Consider the following 26055-nt stretch of genomic DNA (forward strand, 5'->3'; position numbering starts at 1 on the left):
AACGATTTGAAATGGTGTTTGCAGCTGAGCTGGAACTTCCTATTCCCATAACTGACATCTTCCTGCATCACCCTCTTCTTTTTAATTTAAATCCCACTGGAAACATTAGCTTCATCAGAAGTTGTGACCCTTGCACAATTTTCAGTGCTTTGCTTGTTTTCTCCACACTGAGCTTTTAAACATCTGTCATGTTTAGCTTCCAGGTAAAATTCAGATGTTTAACATATGTGTTTGTGAGCTGGAAGACTTGCCTGTAAGATGTGAGATGGAATGTCCAAATTACAAGTGTCATTTATTTTATTATGTGGGTGGATTAATTTCTTTTTGTTTCCTGCTCTGCTTTTCCAGTGACTTGGATTAAGGTTGTAATATGTGCACATACCAGATTTGTTCCACTGTTAAATCAGTTTGGCTGCCTTTCATGGGTGTCGTTTTCCCTCAGGCATGTCATTTTACTATTAATGAACTTACTAGAAGATAATTAGCTGTATTTGATTGAAGTCTAGATTCATGAACTTGACTTTTTCTCATTAAAAAAAACAACAGATATTGGCTGGATACCCTGAGGGCATAATACTAATTCTTAAAGTAGAACTTCACTCTTTTGGATTATCATAAACTATAAAAAAAATAAAATAAATACTGTATGACAATGATTTCATCTTCCAAATGAAATCTTGCATCTCTGTGAAAGTTCAGTTTTTCTTCCTTTAGGTTATAGAAAAGTGAATCTTCTTATATTCAGTGTAAGTTATTTAAAATAATTATCATTGTCAATATGTGCTGGGTCCATGCAAACCAGGTTACTAATTCTGGCCAAGATGAGTGGTTAAAATTGGCCAGAATTTGGCCAGAAGCTTGTTGATGGCTAGTAAATTAGTGGGGATGCATGCATATGTGTTTGAGCCTTTATGCATAATTTTGACGCTACAAGCAGAACTTCCTCTTAACATTAGAGAAAATACTTTTTTGTTTTCAAAATCATTCCATCCTGGAAAAGGAACAGTTGAAAAAACTTGTTCAAAGCTCAAACTCAAACTTCCACTTTTAGTCACTTATTTTGCTGTCCAGCCATCGGGCTGAATGATGCTCTGCTGAGAGATTTACATCAGGTTCAGACACAAATGTATTTAACCGTTGATTTGTGCATTAACATATCAGCTTATTCTGAAGATCACATTGTTGACTCTCTGCCCGTGTTTAGTTTGTTTTTTCTGGAAACCATTAGTGTTTGGTCTGAGTTCAGTAATAGTAACGAGGGAAAGTTAAGGAATGGGGCTAAATGTGTTTTTTTCTGCCTGGCTGTCAGATAGTTGTCAAAAGGTGCTTAGCATCCTTAGGCTTTTGACAGACAAATGTCAAGGGTAATCTATTTGGAATTTTACTGAGTTGATGTATCCTTCAGACACTTGCCATGTATACAGATTTCTCTTTCAACTAACCCTGGATATCAGGCTAATTAAAATCTCCATCCAGTTTCCCAGCACTAAATGTAACTTACTGATCTTGACACCATTCAGAACTTCAACTCTCCAAATGCTTGTAATAAATCAAATATTCCTCCTGAGTCCAAAGTGTTTAATCTAAGAATCTCAAAGTTATTAATAACCCTCAGTAGGACCTACAGCCATTTTTCATCCACAGCGTTTTTTAATATTAGGCCATTTTCACTGTGTTGAATAGAATATAGCCAAACCTTCCAACCCTTTTTTTTTTCTTTAGAATTGCCGTCTCCGTTTATTCGATTAGCTTAAGGTGGCTAAGCTAAAAACCGCCATCCACATGAGGCGCTAGAGCCATAAATCGCCCCATTGAAACCCATTATAAACGCTATTTTTCACTGCAGGATTTATACCGTAAGCATCTCGCGATGGCTTAAGTTTCATTTCCGTTTTGGAGAAGAGGCCTTAGAGTTGTAATTTTTTTATTTGGCCACCGGGTGGCGCCCTTGCTTCACATTTGACGACTGCTGGAAAACAGCGGGCTGCCTTAACAGACCTGCGGGAAAAGAAGACTCATTTGCGGCTTGCAGCACCGGCTTCGCCCGCTGATCGGGCGGGACCATTTTCTGTCCCCAGGTCGTTGAGAGGGTGCAAATTTTTTTTTACTCAACCGGAAATGACGTATTTGTTGTCACGTGGTACCGGACGTGTGTGCTGGAGAAATGCGTCCCACGAAAAAATGCCCCGGTTCTTCGTCGCGACTTAGCCGGGAAGATGCACCTCTGTCGGCCTAGAGAAGGAGCATTGGCCGCCTGGAGAACATTTCCGGCTCCGGAAAAAAAAATTGTAAGTGGATCGAAATTAATTTTGGTGCCGATCTTTAGTCCATCTAAAGGCCTAATTATAATAACAAACGAATATTACTTCAAATGGGGTTTTTTTGAAAATATTTACTTTTTTGTTTTTTGGGGCTAAAAAAACGGCGCTCCTGTAATAAACCTGGGATTTAAAGGGTTAAAACAACGAAAATATAATTAAAACTTCATATATATATTTCAAGGAGAAGTAGGTCTAAAATATTGGCTAATTTGAAATGGAAAAATATTAATGTATAATCTTTTTATAGCACTTTTTATGGCGTGGTCGATTTTTGCCTCTAGGACCTCCATAAGGGGTACTTTTTTTTAGACTTACCAAGGGTTAAGGTTGCAGGGAGGCAGAAGCCTATCCCAGCTCTTCTAGGACAAGAAGCGGGATTATACGAGATGTTACTAAATGTTATAGGAAATGAACATATTTTTGTTTTTAAGATCAAGTAACTATATGAGTAGTATGGTCACTTTTCCATAGACTTCTCTCAGACTCTTTTTCTTTTTCAAACCACAGGAGTCACCACTGCTGGTGTTAGAGGGCAAGTTTAAAACCGTTTCTCACTAGTATTGCCTCAGACCTGGAATTCGATTCAATTCAATTCAATTCAATTTTATTTATAAAGCGCCAAATCACAACAACTGTCACCTCAAGGCACTTTATACTGTAAGGTAGACCCGACAATGATACATACAGAGAAAAACCCAACAATCATATGACCCCTATGTCGTTAAAATGAGAGATTGTAGTTTCTTTGTAGAGAATATTTTGATACAAATATAAATATACAGTATGCATGTGTTTTTAAATGATCTTATTATTTTAAGTGAGGATATATTTGAACTGTATCCCTACATTTGGTTAACATGCATCCCCGTGGGCTTACAACTCCAAACAGCAGGCTGTGACTCCCAAATCACTCCTCTCATTCTCAATTAATTGAACTCATTAGAGCCTTTAAATTGCAGATTTAAAGATATGCCGTAAACATGGGAGCCAGCACAACAGGAAGCTAGCTTTTTTATTCGTAATTAGAGGGATAATTGGCACTTTATTTCTACAATTCAGGTTCAAACACATCTAGACTCCCTGGAGGCTTACTACAGAGTTTCACTATTTGCAGTGATGTTTGAATTGTGCCCATTTAAATGCAGAGCCACTGACTGCCTCCACGATGAGCTCCTTGCAAATGTCATATCATGAATATTCATTTGTCTCCCCAGTTTTGTTTTGTTCAATAATCTCTGGTGAGGGATTGCAGTGTGGGTATTGAGGAGGAAGACAATTTGCCTTACCTTCAGCTAGTTTTCAATGAGTTTTGGATTACATGTTTCTAACGCAGTTTCACTGCACTCGTAATTAATTAGTGATTAGTCTGTTCAGCCTGCGCAATCTGGTCTCTGCAGGCCATTCCTGTGGAGCATAGTTTAGACTATTGTATGTGGGGGAAAAATATCTTTTCCTTTAGTTACCACTATATTTTTCCATTGTAGACATTATAGTGTAATTAAATGATTAAATAATTTTTATGAAGTCTAAAATATTTGGACTTTTTACTTTAGTAGTTGTTTTTCTCCAATATTCAGAAGTCATATTTGTTATCATACAAAATAATCAGAAGCCATATATTCAATTTATTTGTTAAGTAATTATATTCTTTTATTCTTAATATTCTTTTCTAGAGACTGCAGTCTTGTTCATCCACTCTTATGTGGATTTTTTTTTTAATCATTTTTGTTAACAGTTTGGAAATGGTTTGACTAGAAATCCCCCCCCCCCCTTTTTTTTCTTTCAAATTTTAACAGTCCATCTATTTTATTTTTTATTTTTTTACCCCTATGGTTGGACATTCCTGTCAGTCTCCCCCTCTACTCTTCCCCCACTTGCAAACAAGACCCCAAGCTACTGGAACTCCTCTGAGACCGCACCTTATCTCCAGCCCTATTGGACAATTCATCCTTTCCAAGATGACCACCATCACTGTAGATTTGGAGGTGCTAATTTTTATTCTAGCTGTTGATTGCAAGACCGACCATGTTCAAGCTGGTTAAGACATAACCAAGAAAAAAAAAGCCAATAAAGCCAAAAACCAGAATAGTCTGTAACAATAATCCATAATAATCTTGAAGAACTCCTCACAGGACAGCATGAAGTTATACAGTCATATGAATTCTCTAAATCAGGGGTGCCCAATCCCGGTCCTCGAGAGCTACCGTCCTGCAGCTTTTAGATGCATCCTTGTTCCCACACACCCGAATCAAATGAATGGCTTGTTATCAGGCCTTTGCCAAACATGATGGCATGCTGAAGAGGTAATCAAACCATTTGATTCAGCTGTGTTGGAGTAGGGATGCATCTAAAAGCTGCAGGATAGTAGCTCTCGAGGACTGGGATTGGGCAGCCCTGGTCTAAATCCATAAAACTCATATAGACCGGTTGGGCAAACCCTGTGCCCAACCGGTCTATATGTAGCTAGAGTAAGACAGACAAGATGTAGATAAGGTGAAGAGCTCGTCCAGTGTACAAAAAGACAAAGTCAAAACTGTTACATATCAGTTTGGAAGTTTTTACCATTGGTGTTGGTCCACAGCCACGTTCAGGTCGCTCCAGAGATACTAATCTGGATTTAGGTCCAGAGGTTTCCTGAAGCAACGGTTTCCTTTGTGACTTTTGAGATCCTTTGTACTTTAGAAAAGGTTTTGTCAAAGGATTGCTCGATATTTTCCTGCATCCATTTTTCCTTTTGTCCTTGTCCCAGACACTGTCAAAGAAAAACATTCCCACAGCATGATGTGACAGCCATTTATTTTAAACTGTAGCATTGCTCTGAGAAAAAGATTTAGTTTCTCGTAGTCTGGAAGCTATTTTTTGGCAATCTCCCAGTGGACTGTCATGATCTTTTTTTGGGAGAAATGGCTTCTGTTTGGCCAATCGACCATATGGTTACCTGCGTGACCAAAGTCTTTCGTCCCAAAGGATGTTTTGATGGTTTCCTTTGACTCAACATGTACGTCCACTACAAACATTTCACATATTATTATAAAATGTTGCATTCCACTGTGTTAATTTATAATTACAAGTGGAAACGAGGAGATGCTAATCTGGTTACCTTTATTTTGGGTTATGTGTGGAAAGCAGAGCCTCCAAAAATGAATGAATGTCACATAATTAATTGATTACTAATATTTTCCATAGCAGTCTTGAACTAATTGAGTAACTTAAATTAGCAATGGAGAGCTGAAATCTGCAGCTTGATACTTCATTCTTAAATATGGCATGCATCTGTCTTGTTGATTTACTATGTGAGCTGGCATATTTTGCAGTATGCACGCTCTCTCCTTCTGTCTGTTTTTCTTTTTCCATGTTTCTCCCTTTTCGCTTCCTACCTTCCTTTTGTTTCTGTTCAGAGCCTCTATAATTTCAGGTCATAAGCATTGCTTTGACACAAAGGACATGTTTTCAACTTTATTTTCACAAACTCCTGACAGCAAAATTAAAGTATTTTGCTGTTCCCATCATTATGTGTCACCTCACTGGAATTTCTGTCTTTGTAAGCACGGGCTCAAAGAAAAGCTCAAACCTTTTTATTCAGTTCTGTATCGATTGAACTATAATAGATGATGTGTCATATTTGGTTTTAGTGAGTACCATAAAATGTGCTCTTTATATAGGAGGGACCTCCCCCATTGCCCACATCTAATTTGGCTCAAAGCAAGGTTGTGGATAGACTTTGGCATGCATGTCTCAGTTGCTTTTGTTCAACACCTTGTTGTTAGTTGTGTTTTCCCTTGTGTATTTTAGACCCTCATGGTGTAGGATTACACTGATAAAGGCGAGAATCGTCTTTTATGCACGTGTTTTGTCTGTTTCTGTGTCTGCAGATCTTTTTACAATAAACATATATCACCTAGGCTGCAGGAGCGACCTACCTTGATATTTTGATAACTGTAGATTCTTTTATCTACACTAATGTGTATCAGGCTATTTTTGGTTTGGAATTTGTGAGAAGAGGTTTGAGACTGAGTTTAACATCAGTGTTCGCACGATTTGTGCCTTTAGTATGCAGACAGCTCCGTAAGACAGAATAATGACTCGTAAATCCTCCTCTAATTATCCAAAGGGCACGTGTGGTGTTTGTGGCCAGTCTGTAATCCCTTGATTCTTGTCCCACATTCCTAAATAGGAATGTCTGTGTAGCGCCAACACATTTGTGGATATAACGAGGACGCAGATAAATATTGAGACAAAGTGTCTGCTTTCTATCACTTAATTAAAATGTGAGCTGGAGAGCCAAAGAAAGCTAAAGGAGCAATGATTTTTATTCCATCAAAACAGAGTATTTGTTGTTAAAATCTTGCTTTTAAGCTCCAGGAGTGTGTTTGTTTCTGCAGTGACAATAATAAGGTTACATTTCTCTATTTCTCTATTCAGAGGGGCCCTGCCTTTGACAACCCAATATTTCTGTAAGGACACATAGAGCAAAAGGGACACCAGTTGGCTGGTGTCCAACTAGCCTTTATTTATACTTGAGTTAGCACTGCAAAACTAGGGCTAAAAGCCATTCTGGCTGGAAGATTTTACAAAGGTTGCAGGCCAAAAGACATTGACACAGCCCCCCAACGATGCCAGCTTTATGCCATATACTCCCTGACTTTGACAGCTCTGGCAGAGTGTAGAGTGCTGAGAGTGTGCGCTGAATAAAAACAAACTACTTAGTTTAAATGTACAACTGTGGAGGAAGACTTTGAGGAGCCGTAACAGAAAGAACAGGTGAAATTAAGCATTTTCTAGACTTAACATACTTGTAGCTCTTTGTAGCCTGAAGAAATGTTAAAAAAGTGTTTTTATTTAATCTATTTTCCTCACGTCTTGAAAGTGCAGTTTTGAAGAACACAATCATTTTATTACATTTCATTTAAATGTGTTTCTATGTTGTTTTCAATATTGTAATGATGTATAGTGTTAGATGCTGTTACTGATAATAAGCTATTTTTTAAACAAAAGATTCCTACTTTCAAAGTCAAAATTCCCAAAATCGTTTTTTAACCATTCTGTTTACTAAAGTTTTCAATTAAATAAAAGCATTTGAATCATCTTCCCTTAATTACATTGTTCTATTCTCATTTACACAGCTCTCAAAATTCTTTAATCTACAGAAGTTTATTGTAGTGCTTTCTTTCCTTGAAAAACTCATAACATGTGACCTTCTTTAGGTTCCAGTACCTCATGAAATGGGACAGATTGATTTGCTGTGGTAAAAATATATATAAAAAACACATTTCAAGTACACAAACGGTGTGTTCCTTGTGAAGATAGTTTACCAGCGTGTCAGCCTTTGGATGGCCTCAGGTTATTTGTTTCTCTGAGCTGTGAATGTGCTGGTCCAGATTACAGCTCTGTGGTCATTGAATCTTCTGCAACAATGTGCTTTTGGCTATTACAGGATGGATCGATTACGAACGATCCGAGTTTTAAAGCAAAAGAATGTAGGAGTTTTTCCCCTGCCACATCCACTTTAAACAGGGCAGCGAACGGTGCCCAGGAGACCGACTGCAAGCCAACATTTAGACTATGCAATCAATGGGAGCCGAAAGGAGAGTTATTGATCTGTCTTCTTTGACGTGCCATTATTAAAATGTCACATTGTTATAATGATGGCTAAGATATTCAATGCTATCTCCATAAGTGTTGGAATGATACAGTAGCTAAGCTTGTCGTGGTGTTGCTTTTGTCTCTCTTTAACCATCCAGAAATCTTTGAGAATAAGCACTATGTATACTTTCAAAATATCAATATTCAAAACACACTTTCTTTGATGTGAATGGAAGTGATGTCAAGCCCAACGAGCAATGTCAGAAGGCTGAAATTACCTACAAATCACTACAGGATAGTTTAGTTTCTTATTGCAGCTGCAGTGGTGTCAGAGATGGTCCGAGTCATTGCCGACAGTTTGCCAATAAAGGCAAACTTTTCGTGTTTTCCTGTTTTATGAAATCAATATTTTACTATTGGATAAATGTAATTCTGTCAATTTAATCTGCCTCACTGTAGTTTCAGTTCTGCGTCCCTGATGCACCTTTCCCTTTTTAGAAGTTAAAGAAAACAGAAGAAGGCTATTTTTTTTTTTATCTGAAGCTTTGATTTTAAATTGGTAGAGATACTAGTTTATCTCCACTCATTTTTGTTTAATTTGGCATGGGTGATTGTCAGCAAGAGATCGCGTTGTGTGTGGGCTGAACATGGTGAAGATAAGCTATTTTATATATACAAAAGCTGATTGAGCAAGTTAGTAAAACTGTGAGGATACAAAAACTCAAACACCAGGAAAATGTTCTAACATTATTTAACACACAGCATTGGTTATGGAGGGTGGATAGCACCACTATAACAAATGGATGATACCGGCTGCAGTGGTGCGGGTTACTCATGGGAGGAGAACAGATCACCTAACCCCATATGCAGCCCACTTAATTTTACAGGCAGCTCATTTATAAAGCAGACTTAGGTCAGTTTTCATCCCAGTTATGGCATAAAAAGAACAATATGTGTAATTAAAAAAGTTATGATGTGGAAGTAACTGTAGCAAAGCAAAGTCTAGACACATGACTGGTGGTATGAAGTGTTTGTGCTCTGGTGCTGTGTTTGATTTGTGCCACATGTAGTGCTGTGCATTATGGCCAAATCCGACATTAGATCTAAATTGTGTCTACAGAGACAGTGATTTTTTTTATTGCTAAGGAAAAAGGAAAACAGTAGATTGGAATTTATACATTTTTGCCAATTACTAATTTTTCAGTTGTAATTTATTAATAAATGGTTCCAACATAATTTCAGATGATAACTGGTGTATTTCAGGAAACACGTTTGTTATGTCTGGTTGAACGCTCATATTGAAGCAAGGCATTGCACACAGATTGGGAATGTGTCACGACCTGTTGGAGGGACAAAAGGAGTTCCATAATTTTCCCAACCTCTCGCCTACAGCTACGCGTACAGCTAGGTCATGTTTTGATAGACATTCCAGCACTGCTTAAGGATGCACAATGAGAAGTTTTTTCCTCGTGTTTATTTTCATTACCTTTTGTTTTTCTTGTCACTACAGTCTTACACAGATGTGCTGAAAAATCTTTGAGTGACGCCAGGATATTTTTTTCTTTGACAGCTTGACAACAATTGAAGCTTTCAGTGATCGTCAGTAAGATTTTATATCTTTACTGCTCAGCGTTTCTCCTCATAGCTTCAAACCTCTTGGCATGTGTTGTTAAAGCTTTCAGGATTTCCCCCATATTATTTACACAATGACTGGCAAACCTGTCCACCTCCACCTTTAACTTCCCATTATAGGCTCCAGTCTCCTTGCCCTTCTAAAGGATACGTGTGAATATATGGCGTGATAATTACACTGTTGGCTGAATTTGGATTTTTTGCCTGTCATTAATAACCAACATTCAACACGCTGCAAAGACATGCCAGAGCTCATTTCCTCATTCATTAGCTAGCAGATTTCCATAATGATGAACATATGGCCAAATGCACCAGTGCGTAAACTTATAAATGCCAACAATATGTTCAGCTTTTGAATTAGGGAAAAGAAGTTGACAAGCTAACAATTCTACCTGCCATATACAGAAACATTGGGTTCCTGACAGAATAAAAATATGTTGAATGTCCCTTTAACTCCACAGAAATTAATATTAGGGATGCAAATCTAACACTGGAGAGAGAACCCGTATTTGTGCAAAGGTTTTCCACCTTCCTCACCAGTCTCCTTCTGATGTCATAATTATAGATCGCAATGAACGGCAGCTACAAGTGCACGTGTCAGCAAACTGCACGAAAAAAGAACAAGTTAACAAAGACTTAGCTTGTGCTTTAAGGGGGACCTGCTTGGTGCTTCGGCGTTGTTAAGACATTACAACATGATGAAATATTTCCCTTTTAGAGGGAGGGTGTTTGCTGACAGGCAAATAGCAAATGTGTAATTAGCTTTGTGAAATTAGAGTTTTAATTAGCTAAGTGACAAATGCCTTACATGAACAAAATATTTGGCGTATTTTCATTAGTTGCAGTGGAATGGCCATTTAAAGTAGACATTGAATTTTAATTACTATGATCATAAAGTCATCAATGATGTGGTTTTGAAAAAAGTACATGCAGGACATGTTTTTCTTACCCCGTGTGCTTTTATGCCTTTCATATCCTGGCAGGCATTTGTCAAAGTCTTTCTAATCCATTTTTACTTTAGTGACTGAGCTCCAGGCAGTTCATTTATTAAGTGGTCAGAAGCACTCTTTATTTGGGTCTATGTGTGCAAGTCACACTCTTCTAGTCCCATGTCGTGCCTGCAATATAGCTTGTTTTCTGTCACCCAGCAATGAAACAGGAGCTGTGGTTACATCAGCCAGTCTTTCACTGGTATGAGGCGCACAGACCTTTTTATTGTTATTATTATTTATAGAGCATTTTTGGCCTAGACAGTGAAAGAATTGAATATTTTATTCAGCAGTTATGACAGGCTGAGCTGCAGGACTTGGTGTTTACAGGTTACGGCTTCATATTAGTTTTTTTTTTTTTTTTTTTAAGGATCTTCGGTTTTGGCACTTCCAACTCCCACAAGATCTGTTGACACTCTGCCGTATTCATGGCTACTTAAGCCGGATCCAGGCGTTCACAGCACGTTCAGAAGAACTGCCGAAGTGGTTGTGAAGATGATCCACACTGTTGCCATTTCATTTTCTGAAACACTTGAGCACATTGGGTCTCCCTGTGCTTATATCAACAGATATATAACTATATCGGTACTTGGATATGACTTCATTATTCGATTTATAGTTATGCAAACATGTATTCAGTTGAATGCAACAGTTCCCTCTTCAAACTTCAGCCTTTCTTATTTCAAAATCAATATGTGCATTTCTCTTTTCACCCTGGTGACCATCATAAAGTCTCTCCTTTGTTTGTCTGTACTTTTCTGTGTTTGTTTCCTTCCAGTAGACTGTATGGTATGAAAAATATACAACATATATTTTAACTGAATGCAGTATTTAAGTTTCCTTCCATAGTTACCATGTCAAAGAATAAACCAGTGTTTTATTTACTTTATATGTACTGACACATAAATTACTCGTCTCAGACCATTAAACACCATTTACAGTCAATATTATAACATTTGTTCCTATATATTAAAAAAATAATCTCATCCTATTATTACATACAGCTGCCCCAAATCATATTGTCAAAGCATTATTGTACATAAGCCTAATGGAGATAATGACTCTAAAATTGCCCATGCACTTTGCAGCACCTCTGTCAGATAAAGACTATTTAAAAATGGAAAACACTGAACCCACACAGAGATTTATATTTACATAATTTAGTATGCTTAGGTAAATATTTATATTTATTGCAACAATATCTAAATGTACATTCACTGCCACAATATTAAAGACATACAAAATACTGTATTCTATTCTTTATAGTTCTTTTTAGCCATATGCTTGCATGCCATGGAAAGCTGTCCATATGTGATTCGCATAATGAGTTTCTCTGGAAGTTGTCGCTTTTCTGGCTCGCCATCTTTTCACATGACATCCTGTGACTTCATATTTCGTGGTTGTAAATGGATTACTCTGTCAGGGAACATTGTTGCAGACATGCTCCACTCTTGGAAATTCATTTCCTCTATAGCAGCAGAACCAATAGCGTCATCCAGCAGATAGCTCCTGTAGGTTTTGGTACACGTCTGAGGCTGAGTTACTCTGGCATGTGCACGTTACGTGAACATATGGAAACTTTCTATCCCAATGGTGTTAGGGATTAAATGGAGCAGGATCTCTATGTAAAAGGTGGTACTTTTAACAGTTGATGGCATGCATGGGTATTTCCGGGCACACAAATGCGCTGTCCTAAATTCAAATGCAAATCAGACTCTGGGAAATAAAAAAGAGTTGGAGAATTTTTTTTGTTTTCCAAAGAGAACATTCTCCTACATTTTTGCCACTCTGGCAGTAAATAGTTAGCAATTTCTCCAAACAAACATGGAATCCAAAAATGTAAAATATTGAAGTCAAACATTAAATAATCTCAACTTTAAATCTCAAACCAGCCCCTTCTTATATTTGCTTTTTAAACCAGCATGTCCTCTTAGAGATGGTAGTTGGATCCTGCAGAATACAGAGGTCCCGTGTGCCACAGAAATGTGTTTACATTCTAATCTGTGTGATGGACCTCCCTGATAAGGAAGGCAGTTCTGCAGCATCAGGGGAAAAAGGCAGTAGATCGGGGCTCAGTGCCAGCAGCAGAAGTGCTAGGCACCTTTTAGCAGCAGAGGACACACATATTAATGGATCCTGTGTCTCCCTCCAGTGATGCTGCCACAGCATGTTTTCTCCTCTCTGAGCTTTGGGAGATGTCAAAGCAGAGTCAGCCTCCTACGAAAACAGAAAACTTGTTTCTGTGATACCAAGCCTCTTACTAGGTTTGTCATCTCTGGCTTTGTGCCTGGAGTTATCTGGGTGGGATGGCGTCCGTGCACCTGTTCATAACCTCCGCCAACATCAGTGTGCTTGCTTTCGGCTCGCATTCGCCTGCGGAAGGAGGTTAAACACAAAACTCTTTGAGAAGAAAACACCTGAACCCCATCAGATTCCAACCAAAGGAACATGTCAGCAGAATATACTGAGAGGTCAAGGAAACATAATCCGGAACAAAGAAGTAATTACGTTTCTCAACCGGAGACTGGGATTGTGGTTGTGTAGTATAACCAATGAATAAATATTTTCTCCCATGTAGACAGGTAAAGCAGAAAATCCAAAATTATTGTTTTGGTCTTACATTGTATTTAAGCATATATACAGTGTGTAAGCTATGGATAGCAGAGTGATTATAAATCCATCAATTAAACTTGCATTTATGTTTTGCCCGATTATACTGATTTTAGACATCAATCAGGCATTATGACACTGTTTATGACTTCACCTTGACATCTGTTAGTGAAGCAAACGCTGGCCTGTGTGGTCAAGACGAGCTGCCGTAGCTCAAACTGCCAAAAAGGTTCATGTTGGTTCTGATAGAAAAGTGTCAGAATACACAACGCATCACACTTTGTTGCACCAACAATGAGTAGGCGAGCATCAGAACTGAACCACAGAGCAATGGAAGGAGGTGGCCTAGTCAAATGAATCATGTTTTCTTTTATTTCACGTTGATGGCCGGGTGTGTGTGCATTGCTTACCAAGGGAAGACCGCACCATAATGAACTATAGGAAGAAGGCAAACCAGCTGAGGCAGTTTTGATGCTTGCAATGTTCTGCTGGGAAACCTTAGGTCCTACCATCCATGTGGATGATACTTTAACACGGACCTACCTGAGCATTGTTGCGGGCTATGTACACCCTTTCATGGGACCAGTATTCCTTGAAGGCTGTGGCCTCTTGTTTCAGGAATGGTTTGACAAGTTCGAGGTGTTGACTTGTTCCCCAGTTTCCCCAGATCTCAGTCCAATTGAGCATCTGTGAGATGCGCTGGGCAAAAAAAGTCTGATCCATGGGAACTTAAGGAAGCTGTGTCTGAAATCTTGGTGCCAGATACTACAGCACGCCTTCAGCGGTCTAGTGGAGTCCATGCCTCAATGGGTCAGGACTGTTTTGGCAGCAAAAGGGAGACCAACACAATATCAGGCCATAAAGTTATGCCCAATCAGTTATGATGTGTTTTTCTTCTTGTTTTAAGAAAACATGACATTCTTAATGAATATCTGTAAATGTGACAATTGTTTGTCTACAACAAGCCATGTTTCAGCGTTTTCGCCAAGCTTCTTTTTTTTAAACTCTAATTTCCTGTTTCAGGTGAATAGATTCAGTCCTTGCTGTCAGTCTTCTACCCATAAAAGATAATTTATGCATGGTTTTCTAATTACTTGGCATAATGCTGTAAAGGACAGTGCCTAACTAATGGCTGAAATGTTGGGTTAGTAATGATAGAGGAGAGTTGAGTTAATGTGTACCTGTCAAACAGCTCTGCTTGCAAGTGGATCATTTGGGCTGAGCTAGGTGGTAGTGGCAGGCAGTTTCTGTCATACTTGTGATTGCTCCAGCTGGTTTCACTTTATAAGTAAAGTGACTGAGGGATAGAACATCTAGTTGGGATGCATGAGGGGGGGAAAAGTGGAGAAGAAAAAAAATCTCTGTAGATGGGTCCTTCTCAGAGTGAGCTTTGTGTGAATTACATGGTTTGTGATTGGTTTTCTTTTGTAAGTTAGGGTTTGGATAAGACCTTTGAGGCTTCTGTGTCACAATTGCTATATTTTATTTGACCAAGCTTTATTCGGGCACAGTGGTTGTATTCACTACCCTTTATGTTATTATTCCTTAGCTAGCAACCCTGGCATCATGTCGTGATGTACTTGTGAAACTATTCATTCAAGCAGAGGGCCCAACCTCAACCCTCCTGTTTGATAAATAAGCCTCTGTATTCAATATAAGATGGTTGTTACAGAGCAGAGGTAGAGCTTTAAATCAGAATCTGAAACCTTTTGTTGTCATTAAACATCAGATGTTTGATTAAATTAGAATTATGTATTAATAAATGTATATGTAGAAGAAAGGTCAAATGAAAAATACACTGTTTATTCTATTGTGGTGGGGCGTGGTTTGCGGTGCCGTGCAGGGAGGGCGGACGCACCTGCACGGCATCCTTAATCACGCCCGCCTAGTTAAAAACTCATGGGTTTGGGGTGTTGTGGTGTGACGTGAATTAAATAAAGATGGCTCTGAACGTTGCTCTGTGGTCCCGCCGTGCCTTATTCACGCCACATCTATTCTACAGGGTTACATATAAGGATATAATTTTAAAAAAAAACCTTAAAATGTGGTAAATACACCCCGAGATGCATTGTGATTATTTATAAAACACAAACCAAAGCAAAAAAAAGCAGAAGCAGTGTGTAAAAAATTAAGTACACCCCTTGATTTAGTGGCTTGTAGAACCATCTTTAGCAGCAATAACTTGAAGTAATGGTTTTTAGACTTTATCAGACTCACAGAGTGTGAGAGTCTAAAAGTGTTGCTTCAGCACATTGAGATTTGTGGGCATTTGTTTATGTGCAGCTCTCTTAAGGTCCCACCACAGCATTTCAGTCAGATTGGGGTCTAAACTTTGACTTTTGACATTGACTGTTTTCTTTTTCAGCCATTTGCTGCTGTGAGTGGGATTATTGATGCATTTCAGGACTGCCAGTCCTCACATTTGACTCTAGAATACTTTGGTATACATAGAGGAGTTCAATAAACTCCTTGACTCGATGTGTTATGGGTGTTTTTGTTGTATAGTTTATAGTTTGGCCACCACTCTGCAGCATCCCTGCTGGAAACACATGTTTGGAAAGTAACAACCAGTGCAAGCAGAGTCAGGCATACTGTAAACAAGCATTTAACTACATATAGCATATTTTGTGTGTCTGAAAAGAAATTGTCCAATATATTGAAATGTTGTTGTTGTTGTTGTTGTTTTTTTTTGTAACCAAACCTTTGGCGTGCCATGGTCATGGTAAAAGTCTGTCTGTGTCTGTGCTAAACGCCACCTTGCACATCCCTCACAGGCTCAGAGAGGTAGCGAGAGAGGCATCATAGGTTAATGCCTTAATCTTATCGCAAATTAGAAACAGAGTCGATAAGATAAAATGCCAATGTGTTCATGTTATTGCTGTTAAGGGGATTCTCTAATGAGCTGAGCACCTCACAAACATGCACAAGAGGCATGCGCAGTCGTAAACTGGTGAGAGCCTGAGAGTTAACGTGACTGTATGCAGTCACACTCGTATCATGTTGAAACCAGTACTCGGTCTGACCTGGTGAGATTTCCATCAAGACTTTTGTGGGAAAGTGAAGTGCTAAGTGAAGTGCGTCTTCAGACTTGAAGCACACGGGCTGTCGGATTAATGGAAAGGTCTGTCAAAATGGGCCAAGCTTGTCTTATCAGCTTTATCAGTAAAGATAAGCTGGTGATGTTTTAAAGCTCCCGTGTCCTGCGTCTTTCACATCAAACATTACACACAGCTAATCTGCACTGCATTTTTGCATCCCTGGCATACCTAGTGACGCCCCAGACATCCATTCCTGCACCGTCAAATCTTATCATGCTTTGCATGTTAATTTAAAATTAAAATCTAGTTCTGTTCACAGCCTTCAGAAACCTTCTATTTTAAGGCCTTTTTGGAGTTGAGCTGTGCATATATAGAAATATCTGTAGCTGTGTAAATTACCCATCCAAACGAAGAGCAGTCTTCTCAGTATCCTGCCGATGTTTCTCTGTATTCACTTATGGTTTGTGCTCTCCCTATAACTGTGATCAGCTCAGTAACAGCCAGTGCGAGAGGCTGAATGGCTCCTTTGTGAAATTTCCCATTTGTGGCAGAATGAATTTTTTCTCCTCTCCTGTTATTGTATATGAAGCAACGTGAGCTAGATATGAGTATAGGAGTATTTTGATTTTGCTATACCAGTCGTCTGATTATGAGGGTGTGACTCAGGGGTAAATGAAACACTCATCACTCTAGATTTATGGACCAGAGATGGTGTCCTCACAGCGTGTCAACGGCTCACTGCCGACGTGACGTGCTGGAAAACGGAAGATGCAGGAGGCTGCAGTGCGCTTTGAGTTAATGAGGTACACACTGCTCGCACAGCAGCAGAAAACTCTGCCACCAACGAGGGGACATTTGAATTTGGCTGGAAGGTCCGCTTTTTATGATGTTGAAAGATTGTTCGCGGTCCCTGTTGGCCAGAAACATGCTGATGAGAGAGTGGAGGCCTTTTCATCTGTGTGCTATAACCATTACCTGAAATAGCTGGCTGTAAATCATAATTTGAGCAGTTGCGGGAAAAGCCCGTTTGTTCCCTGACAGCAGAAAGAAAGATGGCATTACAATAATGAAAAATGTGCTTTATTCGAAAGTCTTGTGCTTATTGTAAACGGCTAATGTTGACTCAGATCAACTAAGCTATAAAGAAGGCTTTTCTAATCCTCACAAAATGTAATTCATGTTTGATAGCTGTCGTCTCCGGGAGTGTAAAAACAAAAAAAATCCTTTAATTGTTTTTTGGGGGTTTTTGGATGAATTTGATGTTAAAGTCTATTTTTTCCCACTTTATGCTCAAATGAAATGAGTGTTTTGGTTTTTGGGTTTTTTTGCAGGGAAAATGTCAAATATCCGTGCAGTCAGGAAGATGCAACAGCTGAATAACTTGGTTGCCATGGTTACAGAGCTCGCCAGGCCAGGATACACCATCGTGGATTTCTGCAGCGGAACGGTACGAGTATTCATCCATCAGTCCGGCTCAGCATGCATATTTATCACTATACCTGACCACGGCTGCATTCGATAGATGCTCCATTAGGGACCAGCTGAAAGGAACCAGCCCTCACTCCCTCGCGTTTTTCTTCCCTTTTTAAACGCCTTTTGTTGCTGGCCGGTGCGCACAAGCAGACTGGTAATTGTGCTAATGAAAATGCAGGCTCGGAGCAGTGGCGCAGCACGGGTCAGGGCTGGAAAGGGAGACACTAATCATAACTCTGTCGATGCCCTCTTTGATGTGTGCTGTTTTCTTTTCATGCGTTTTCATATTTTTATTCTTTGTGCTCTTTCTCAGGGCCACGTAGGGATTGTTCTTGCTCACACACTTCCAGACTGCCAGGTAACATGTATGAAGATGTTGTGTGTGTGTGTGTGTGTGTGTGTTAGCTGCGTGTTAAGTAGAGTTCGTGAGTGGTATGTGGTGACTTTTGGCAGGCATTTTTAAAAATGTTAGGGATGGGAATCGATTCCGATTCCATTATAAATATCACTTATCAATTTGACTCCTTATCGATTCTCTGTTATCGATTCTCATTAGGATCTCGTTAGGATTATAATTAAAACAACAACAACGTGCAGTTTTGATGGTGCTAATTTTATCACATGCAGCAAATGATCCTATCGAAATACAGGACACACTCGAGTCGCTGCTTGATGACATTCATTTAATTTCGCCTCAGTCATTTTACTCTCCTGTTAATATTAATCTCAATTTTAGTTACATTTTAATGATATAGTGCCAAATAATAACAACAGTTGCCTCAAGGCACTTTATATTGTAAGGTAAAGATCCTACAGTAGTAGAGAAAACCCGAACAATCAGACAACGCCTTATGAGCAAGCACTTTATGACAGTGTGAAGAAAAAACTCCAGCAGGACCAGGCTCAGGGAGGAGCAGCCATCCACCATGACCGGTTTGGGGGGAGGGGAGGAAGATCAACCAGCTAACCCCTCAGGCAGCTGCCCAGCTGGGAAACCGCTGGGCTGGCTGTGTGCACTGGGGGCTACTGAGCCTTTGGAGCCCATATGGGCCTGACGAGTGCAAAGCTTTCCAGAAGCTCCAGAAGAAGTCAACTAGCACATGCAGCAGGGAAAGACCCGGTCCTGAGTGGACCACTTCCCTGCCTTAATGAAAAGGCTAGCTAAACATCTGCGAGACTCTGATCCAGCCTCTAAGACAAGCAGAATAGCAATTCCGAGGAATTGAACTACTGAAAGAAGCAAAAGCGGGTACTTTACAAGAACCCCCTCCCGCTTCTCCATTCCCATCCCTCTCTGTTATTATGTGTTATTATTCCTAATAATTAAATGCATCTCCATGAAATGCTTTAGTTTTTCACAAAGCATATGGTTTGTTTAAGAATTTTTAATATTTGTGATGTGTTTTAATATTGTTAAGGATATGTAGACGGATAAGTTTAAATGCATTTGTGCTTGTTTCAGGTTTTTTTTAAAAAGAAGCAGCTACTCACAGTGGGGATTTTTCTGTCATTGCTTAAGGTCATCCTCATAGAGAACAAAGAAGAGTCCTTGGTCAGGGCTCAGAGTCGCAGTGCTGAGCTCGGTCTGAAAAATATCGGCTTCATTCAGGCCAATCTGGATTACTTCACTGGACCTTTTCACATCGGGGTGAGCATAGCAAGTTACAAAAATCGTTTTTGCACAATTTGTTTCATTTATTTGCATGATGATCTAAAGAGTACAGTACTGTAGACCAGCGGTCCCCAACCTTTAATGCCCGACATTATTTTCACGGACCGGCCTTTAAGGTGTCGCGGATAAATACAACAAAATAAAACCAGTACCGGTGCCGAAAAAAAGAAGATTTATTCATAACACACGTGAAAAGACCAAGGAAAACCGAGTTAACGATAAAAACGATAACAAAATAACGCTGAAAACCAATAAAAACCCTGAAAACCATACATTTCACACCTGAGCCTCAACTCTTGCGGCCCGGTACCAAACGACTCACGGACCGGTACCGGGCCGAGGCCCGGGGGTTGGGGACCGCTGCTGTAGACAGTGTGGTTAACACTTCAGATTCCCAGTGTGTGAAAAACAGAAACCAAAAATGCAGCAAGCGCATGTGATGTCAAATCTATTTGTCATGGTAAAAGTCACTAAATTACACCAGAGCCATGAAATTAAACCCATTAAGAGCAATTATTATATTATCTGTTCTGCAGTTTTATTGTATTGTAAATTGTAATTACTGTAATATTGCAATCACAGTATCATGAATCATAATGGGGTTTTTCAAAATACCTCTTAAAGCTAATTGTTTTTCTCACAGCTTAGCTTTCTAAGAGAATCTTAAAAATGTGGAGAATTTAATCAGTAATAACATTTGGGATAGAAACTTTTCTCTTATAGAAATATAAATAATCAGTGCACAGATAATTGTCCCACTGCTTCTCTTGTTGCACTATCCTGCAAAGGAAATGTGATATTCTGTCTTTGACTGAATTAAAAATTCAAACATTTTAATTATGCAATAACTGACAGAACTGTAGCATCAAAACAATTGTTGTTATCTGGCTTTTTGACAAAATGTGCATACGTACAGTGCTGTGCAAAAGTCTTGAGCCAGTCCTCACGTTAATATGTTTTCCTTCCACTGAGCCTGACGTTTTTGTAATTTTTTAAAAGTGGTCTTGAGCAATAACTCCCCAGGATTTTTGAAGGTCTTTCAAACTTTTTTTGGTGACACTGGCTGCTGTTCACTCATTTTTAGTCCACTCTTTGTATCTGATCATTTTCAGCTAAATGTATTTTTTTCTGGAAGGCCAAAAAAACAACTCTCTGCAGCAGATGAACAGTATCTAAAAGCGATGTCCTTAAAAAATGAGGTGAAAAAAAATGCAGCATTGACCTGATACAAGACCTTAAAGATGCATCTGGCCTGTAGGTTCATCCATTTACTATTGACTAAAGGCTCATCAGAAATGGTCTCAAGGAAGGGAAACAGGGAGGAAAGGCTGAGGTATGGAACAAAAGGGAGCCAGCATCCATAGAAGAGCTTTGAATGTCCTTCAGCCTGGAGAACTACTCCCAATTAGAGATTATTTAAAGAAATTAGAAGAAGCCTGCCTACTAAGACAGTTCAGACTGTGTTGAAGAATTAAAATGGTAATACCAAATACTGACGTTCTTTTTATTGAATTGTGCACGCTCTTTTTTGTCTTATTTTACTGTATTTCCATGTATGTTTACATGTGCTGCACTCACTTCCCACTTTCCTATCTAAATATAGAGAAATGAGGGGTAGCTCAAGACTTTTGCACAGTACTGTACATTGACAGGGGTACGACCTGACCTTTTCTGTGGAAGAGAGTGTATTAGTTCTCTACTGATGGACTGAAATTGAAACATAAGGATTAACACTGCATAAACAAAGTGCGATTTTCCACTTTGCCACAATCACATCTTCGCTTTAAGGTGTCTGATCGCTGTATTTTTATCGCATCACATTGAGAAATGTGTCATTCATCTCTTCACTGAGCTTGAAAATGTCAACTTGAAGTTATTTTTGTTAGAGCAACCAAAATAACTGTTCATTTCCTGAAGTGGAGCTTTTAATCAGAACAGGGTACGTCGGTGCTCCCTGATTATCAGGAAGCCAAAAGGTAGTTTCATCCAGGAAATTTAGGACTTTGAGTTTAGAGATCTCTTCAGTGAGGACTGGTAATTTCTTGCTTTTCTTTCTTTGTTCTCATTTTCTGTATCCAACAATGCTTTTCATTTGCTTTATACTCTGAGTTTCACAGAAGGAATCATGTTTGGAAGGGAAAGTATAATCATTGGAAAGTGTTTTCTGCCAATTCAATTTAATTTATGTTTCTTGTACAAGAATCTTGACTGGCAATATCTCCTTTTGAATTCCTAATGGACACTGCATTTCTCCAACTTGTGTTTAAGCCTAAAAGATTAAACACAGTAAATGTTTTAAGTAAAACTAAATATTTAACTGGCTGTCAAACTTTATGCTAAATGGGGTTAAAACAAACAAAAAAAATCATTACTGAGGAGGACTCTCCACCAAAACCCTTGTCAGTCCTGTTTAACACCCACCTCCATCTGCAGAGCTCTTGACTTCTCGATGCGATAATTATCAATTTAGCGCAAATAGGTACTTAGCTGTGGACGTGCACTGGATGTCTGAATTTTTCAAACAAGCGGAGCAAAAGCACACAAGTTAAAACTTTTCTTCTTCTTGCCTTATTTAGGCTCTCTGAGCAGCCTGAGCTAGATCAGTGATCTGTCTTACTCTTCTGTGTTAAAGCTCTGTGGTCACAGCTGTCAGAAAAACCAGCTGTTCTTGTAGCCTCACATTAACTTCCACCGAGACAAATAGAAAAATATACGTACCTCCTGTAATTAGAAGTAGCTTTTGTTCCAGCATCCTCACTCCACTGAGACTCGTTCCACTTGGCAAGAAACAAACAGCACAGATTATTCATCTGCTCGATATCTGAGTGTCTTTTGCAGGGTAGCCTGAATCTTTCCTCACTCACACACGCACAGATTCATTTCACCTGATGCATTAATTTACAATATATTTATGTATAGAACAATTTTTATGCTTGTAATTTTCTGCCCCGCTTGAGTTTCTTACTGTGGCTAAGCTTCTTCCTGTATAACAAAGCAATTACTACCTGTTGGAGCCACACATCACATCAGTTTTAATCCTGCTATGTATAATACATGGTCCCATTTTTAGGCACACTCACTTAATCAGGCTAATTAAGTTGAGGTGTCCCTGATGTTAGTCAGTGTCTGCTCACTTTATGGCCTCGGTGTTAAACTTAAACCAACCTCTGTATGACGTGTCTTATCAGACGTTCTTCAGTCTACAGACTATAGAGGCATGAAAAGTTGTGGAGCTTGAAGCAGGTTTTAATTTTATTGGATGCAAGTCCGTTATTGGTTCTGCTAAAGAGTCTGATTGTTTGCAGTTGATTCTTTCATTTGCCTCTATGTTTGCATGTAGAAAAATGCACTAGCTGGTCTTACTTTGGGCTTCATGTAAAAAATCAGTATTGATTAAGTGCCAAGTGTCTTTATCTGGTGCAGCTCTAATACTAATGGTGTATTAGGACTATTTTCTACTCTCCTTATAGTCTTGGTTGTTTTCAAAAGAGTGAGTTAAGATTGAGTTTGATCACCTCAGGTAAAAGGCATCATTACATCCACCTTTGAGAGGAAAACAACTCTTTGGTTCGGTGTAATCATACTTAATATAGGTTGGTCGACACATCTAAGCATTCATTTGTCCACATGTAATAAAATTAGTGAAACAGACAAACCTGAGCATTTAAAAGTGCACCGTATTGAGAAAAAGTTCCCAAAACTATTGCACAGGCTTGCAGCACAATTTTGCAAATGCGTATGATGTTGATTAAGTATTAATTAGCTGTATTGCAGGAACTTGCTCTGTCTCAGGCCCAGATAGACCTGGAGAGGGATACAATTACTGGAATAAGAGTGAATAATGAAACCTCGTTATTTCTGTGATGCGATTGTTGAGAGAATAATGCAGCCAGAAACAGCTTTCTCTCTCCAGAAATGATAGCTCAGTATGAACATAGTTTTACTTGTGCGCATTAATTTAGGGTTTCTTCTTCCAGACTGTGTCTTGAGGCAAAGCTCAGCAGGATATGCATGTAATTCGGTAGGACTGTGAGATTTAAATTGGCCTCGTGTTCATTTTCACCTTTCATTATGCATTTCCAATCAGCTGCACTCAGAATGTGAACATGTTAAGTTGGGTCCATGCTTTGTCAATACCACAGTTATAAAGCAGAGATGACTGTGTCATCAGAACTTGTAAATACAGCATTAGCTACGAAGACATATCACAATGTGTTTCATTCCAGTTGTGTGTTTCTTATTTAATTGATTGGCTTTGTGTTTGCGGTAAATGGAGGCTAAAGGTTATAAAATGTAATTAGGATTTAATACAGCATGACTAATGTACAGCATTAAGAAGCTAGGAATGAGTGATAGTGTTATTTTGGTAATTATTTTTGCCTTAGATGTGAGGAGGTGTAACATCGTGTAATTTCTGATAGCAACCCTTCCTCCTAATCATCAGTCTAAAACATGCTGTTAAGAAAAGCATAAAGCTTTTTCCCTGACGGCATGAATAAAATGGAAGATTAGCTGTCAAATGGATACAAGGTAATGGACGTAATTGAAGTTATTCTTTTAAATCGCAGAGTCTCATTTAATGGGTTCACGTTTAAATCGATACAGATCTTAATGGGCGTGAATCTTTTTTTAATCAAACACGCAAAAGTTCAGTTTCTAGAAAAACGTAAAGCCGCTGTAAGAAATATACCCTCCGTTCAAAACCTTCACTGACCTTATGGGTGGGTGGAGGTTTGGCTCAGAGCGTCTGTATGTTCTGCTCTTTGTGTGTGGTGGTGCCAACAGTTCTGGCTCAATTCTGTCCTGATCAGCTCTGACCTTCTGCTTTGTGGCACTGCTGTCAAGGCAACATGCAGTTAATTCAGACTCACAGACGCCAAGTGACAACTTCTTGGAAAACACAAATAGACTTTGGAGCTCGCTGCTTGAGTCGAATGGGGTTCATTCCAGAGAGTTCAGGAGCTATTGGGACATCAGGCTGTTTAAAAAGGATTTTATTTGGGCCATTAACATGGCATGTGGTTTGTCACTGTACATATGAGAGGAAGTTATGTCACGTCTGGATATTAAACTCGTTGTCCTTGAGAAATCATAATGCATTTTTGCAGATGGACAGGGCCAGGAATGATGGATATTGGGTCTCTTAGTACCATTCTGCAATCCAATATATAACCACACCATTACTAATGCATAGCTAGGTGTTCATCACCACGCACAGTTTACCCTGTCAATAGGAATCCTGATGCATCCGTGCCTGCACTCTAAACGCACTGATATATTTTGTTTGCTGCTACTCCCGGCGTCTGCACCTTTGAGAGCATAGATTTATTTAATAGCAGGGGCCATTATGAAGTAATCAATGGAATTGAGTGCATGCTCTCAGTTTTGGTTTTTGCTGTTGGAAATCTGAGGGTTTCAAGATCATTTTGTTGGTGAAAGTAACACTTTTTTGTGTTTTCTTTCTTTTTCTGTTCTAATGCAGGTCGCCCTTCATGCATGTGGCGTTGCAACAGATATGGTAATGGAGCATTGCATCCAGGCCGGAGCCGCCTTTGTTATTAGTCCTTGCTGCTACGGCTTCATCCAGAATGCTGTGAAGTTCAGCTTCCCCAAGAGGTGTGTGATCCAGTGTCACGTCTGTGGGTTACTGCTTTTAAAAATGTCGTTCTAACCATGATGTTTTCTTGTTAGATAGATGTTGCTTCCCTTCGTTCCTGTTCCCTCGCCTTTCAGTCTTTATGAGTCACTTTCTCCATTAGTTTCTCATCTCGTCGTCACTCACAAACACACAGTCTATATCTCTTAACTACATTCTGTTTGCCTCCTTTGACTGCTCATAACCATTTGCCAATTCGGGGCAGCAGCATCGCATCACCTTCTCGAGATGGTCCGCCAGTCACAGTGTGTTGTTATGTGAACTGAGAATTTGGTTCTTAATTTAGACACTGGAAGGAATGTGTCAGACAGATAGGCTGGCTGGAAAATTTAGAACGAAATGTCAGCGACGACTTTATTATGTGGCGTACGAGGAAATTAACCATTTAATCCAAACGTCTGGTGATCATGCAAGCCGTGACACGGTGCTGTTTGAATACAGATGGAAAACAGGGTGGAGGGAGACGCTGTTGATTCTGTTGCTATGCTCACTAATGGTACATAAGATGCAGCAGTTTGCTACTAAAACAACTTTTGGTGACTGATTGCTGCAAAACAAGGCTGTTACGCAGAGTTGCTGTTGTAGCAACAAGTCTGGTCACCAGCAAGTGAAGCTGGAGATTTTATTTGTTTTGTTGTTAGGCCAAGTCTGTTCAAGTCTTCAGGTTGGCGAAATTATAGTGTAGAGTGTTTACAGATCCTATCATTTGCTCTTCTGCTTTATTCGTTGTCCAGTGTCCATCCGCTTTAAATCTTGTTTAAACGCTGCACGATAAATCATCAGATTTGTTTGTAGCTACTCTAAAATGGCAAGCAAACAAGAAAAAATTATGCCGTGTGACCTAGAGTTATATTACAGCTATCAGGATATCAGAGTTTCAGGTGCTCAGCTGGAGCTCAGTTACCTCCTGCTTTACATGCAAAGTCTTTCTTGCCCTTAATGCACTCTTCAGTGTTCTATAGCACAGCGGTCCCCAACCTTTTTTGCGTCACGGACCGGTTTATGCCCGACAATATTTTCATGGACCGGCCTTTAAGGTGTCGCGGATAAATACAACAAAATAAAACCAGTACCGGTACCG

At 39.3% G+C, this 26055-nt stretch overlaps 1 protein-coding gene across 1 annotated transcript in view; it reads left to right on the plus strand.

The window, feature by feature from the left end:
* The window catches only part of gstcd (glutathione S-transferase, C-terminal domain containing), a 52836-nt gene that overhangs the window by 16010 nt on the left and 10771 nt on the right, over positions 1 to 26055 (plus strand). The window contains exons 6-9 of the mRNA XM_082537139.1: positions 17505 to 17620; positions 17960 to 18004; positions 19166 to 19294; positions 24801 to 24934. Coding sequence (XP_082393265.1) covers positions 17505 to 17620; positions 17960 to 18004; positions 19166 to 19294; positions 24801 to 24934 — 424 coding nt within the window. The remainder of the gene's footprint in view (positions 1 to 17504; positions 17621 to 17959; positions 18005 to 19165; positions 19295 to 24800; positions 24935 to 26055) is intronic.

The sequence above is a fragment of the Aulonocara stuartgranti genome (genome assembly GCF_965226115.1).
Source record: "Aulonocara stuartgranti genome assembly, chromosome: 6".
NCBI lineage: Eukaryota > Metazoa > Chordata > Actinopteri > Cichliformes > Cichlidae > Aulonocara > Aulonocara stuartgranti.